At 35.1% G+C, this 2,925-nt stretch overlaps 1 protein-coding gene across 1 annotated transcript in view; it reads right to left on the bottom strand.

Annotated features, from left to right (window-relative positions):
* The window catches only part of LOC108362692 (esterase B1-like), a 10,533-nt gene extending 7,998 nt beyond the window's left edge, over positions 1–2,535 (bottom strand). The window contains exon 1 of the mRNA XM_017615782.1: positions 2,388–2,535. Within this exon, the coding sequence (XP_017471271.1) occupies positions 2,388–2,434 (47 nt within the window). The 5' untranslated portion in view covers positions 2,435–2,535. The remainder of the gene's footprint in view (positions 1–2,387) is intronic.
* Positions 2,536–2,925: the final 390 nt, after the last annotated feature.

The raw sequence follows: 2,925 nt of genomic DNA, 5'->3' as shown, positions 1-2,925 counted from the left end.
AAAAAAAAAAAAAACATTTACCGCTCCTAGTATTGTAACGATCAGTATAGGAAAGTTAAGTTTGGCCTTTTGAGAAATGCCACTTAATTCCACCTAGTCGTGTTTGCATAAAACCTTACAAAACGTACCTTGTAGGCGCTTCAAAATGATTGCGCCCGCGTGAACTCAGGTGAATATCTTCTCAGAAAGCCAAATGGCAATTGAGGCAATTCTCTCCTACCTCTGTTAGATATCAACTGGTGGATAACCGTTGGAGAGAGCTGGCCTCGAGTTCTGATCAATACGAAATTACTCTAATATTCATGCCGGACATAGCGACATTCAGGCAAACGAGACCGCCGACCAACTAGCAAGGTGCGGCTCTGCATTGAATGTGTCACACGCGGTGAATAGGGAACATGTCGAAAGGATTGGCTTAGCCTTCAATAGCTTCTGTCACAGCTGCGAGGACCCGCACTCAAAGGAGATGACAATAAGCAAACCATTTCCGCATAATGGCTATAGAAGTCACGAGTTGTGGAATCATAGTGGCAAAACTTGCTTATTGTCAGTCACCAGGTGGCAATCTGGATTTTAACAGAAATGTTCACCAACATGGCTGCACAGACATATACGACTACCATTTTCATTGTGATGGGTCCAACCAAATTAAAAACGAAATACACGTCAACGTCTGGTTTGAAAGGGTCAATTCCGAAATTTTCCCTTGATCATAAATTAAGGATGATCTATTTGATTAAACAAAAAAAAATTAAATTTCGCTTGCAAACTTAACACATTTATTCTGACCACAACCGCAGTTATGGTTTTTCTTTAAAAGGCTCTTATTTCGCGTTAAGACAAACTAGTTTTTAATAAGGTTAACAGGAATTTTTGTTATTTCTATTAAATGAGTAACCCATTTAGTTTAATAAAAGAATCGATGTTTCGTTCCACTGGTCGGTCTGATTGAATAGCAGGTTGCAGAGCAATATTTTCATAGTCTAAATAAAATCTGTTTTATGTTTCCATTGAAAACAATACGAAAATTCTTTAAAAATATCTCCTTTACCTTTTTCTGAGATATGCTTTCAGCGAGAACTACTCATTGAAATGATCTTTCATACCAAACCATTGCTTTTTTGCGACTGCAAAACCAATAGCCTAACTGAGCTATTTTTCTTTTTTTTCGCATTTATTTACAATGTTTTATAACTCAGATGCGTATGTGCATAAATACTATATGTCGCAGAAACCGTAACCGGTATATACTACATACCTATGCACAATATATACATACAAAACTCAGAGATACTAGATTTTTGCTTTGTTGCTTTTTCAAAAGCACATACATAAGTACTCGTGCACAAGTACGTTCACGTGCCATATATGTACATACATATGTACATTTGAAATGTGTTGATACATCTGTACGACATATGTACATAAGTATGTATTATTCATAATCATTTTCATAACTGGCTCTTATCTTTCAAACACAATTAAAGTCATTTAAACGGTTTAAAAATCTATTTTTAAAGTATTATTACGTTATGTTAGTAGGTACTAATTAACTGGTTAGATTTAATCTACAGCAGACCGTATCACAAGCAAGGTCAAACTTTTTCAATCGATTTTGAAAACTCACTCTTTGGGTATTTCCACAACCATTGCCTATGATAAAGGAACATCATGTTGAAAACACGTATGTAGACCTCAACGTGTACATCAGGGTGGTACTTAAAAATCAAATGAACGATTTTTTCAGTCTTGCCCCTTCAATTGGTAACACTACTGTCATACACATCACATAAAAATTTTAGTCCCGATTGGAGAACCAAAAAATTAAAATTAATTTTTTTTTTTCATCTAACACCCAAAATCGATACTACCATGGTCAACGATATCATATATAGCTTTTGGTCACGATTGGAGTCGATTAAGGGGTGTCGCAAAGCGGGTTTTAAATTTATGCTGGTATCAAAATTTTATCGATTTATATCGAAACTCAAGGTTATAGATATTTATTGAAAATTATCAAAATTAGTCGAGTTATCGAATTTTGTGGAGTTGTCGGATTTGAAATTGTTGAAATTTATTCCCGAACTGGAATGTATCGGGTCAATTTCAAGCCCTGCCAAAGTCCTTCAAAGACCTTCAAATATATTTAAAATTGTAGTCACGTTTAAGTTCCAAAGCGGGAGTTCGTAAATCTATGTTAATAAAATAAAAAATACAATAAAATACAAATTTGGCTTGAGAAAATTAGTTTTTGCAAATATCACAGATTGGCGATCTATTTGCATTTTGTCGACGAATTTAAACCACTGAAGCCATTTTACAGATTTACATTTTTTTTCTTTGCTTTTTATAGCATTTAATAAATTCATATCGTTTTCATAACTCACTTCAAGTGCCAACGTAACCTGTCAATAATACCGAGGTTAGACTGCATTTTTGCCTACAAAAAATTTTAATTAAATTCAATTATACACTCGATAAATATTTGCACCGAAACATCAAAACACTGTACTGCGCGAATTGATCACCACAACTGAAATTAGTAGGCGCCGTGTTTCTATTTCATAGTCAACAGTTAAGATCGCAATACTCAATGTTTGCATATATGCACATTCCCTGCAGGGGAATCGCCAAAAACGAACCAGTCTGATAGTAACTAGATCCTCAACAGTTCAAAATTAGCGAAATGTGGACCTTAAAAAAAATTTTTTTTTCACTTTTTTCATTAGAAATCTGTATCTAAGGTGACGAATTTAGAGCTAGTTCGGAACTATAGGAAAAGGAAGCAGCGGGCGTCAATTGACACTTCCTAGGACATCGCCATGTTCAATTCGTCAGTTTTTTGCATGCAAAAGAGATTCATCGCGAACCAGTACTGGGTCTAAATGTACTAGAGGCTCACCAGTTCGGAACTAGAGATTTTCC

The sequence above is a fragment of the Rhagoletis zephyria genome, unplaced genomic scaffold (genome assembly GCF_001687245.7).
Source record: "Rhagoletis zephyria isolate East Lansing unplaced genomic scaffold, Rhagoletis_zephyria_1.1 Rzeph_scaffold_01072, whole genome shotgun sequence".
NCBI classification, from domain to species: Eukaryota; Metazoa; Arthropoda; class Insecta; order Diptera; family Tephritidae; genus Rhagoletis; species Rhagoletis zephyria.
This window is presented reverse-complemented; position numbering and strand designations above follow the sequence as displayed.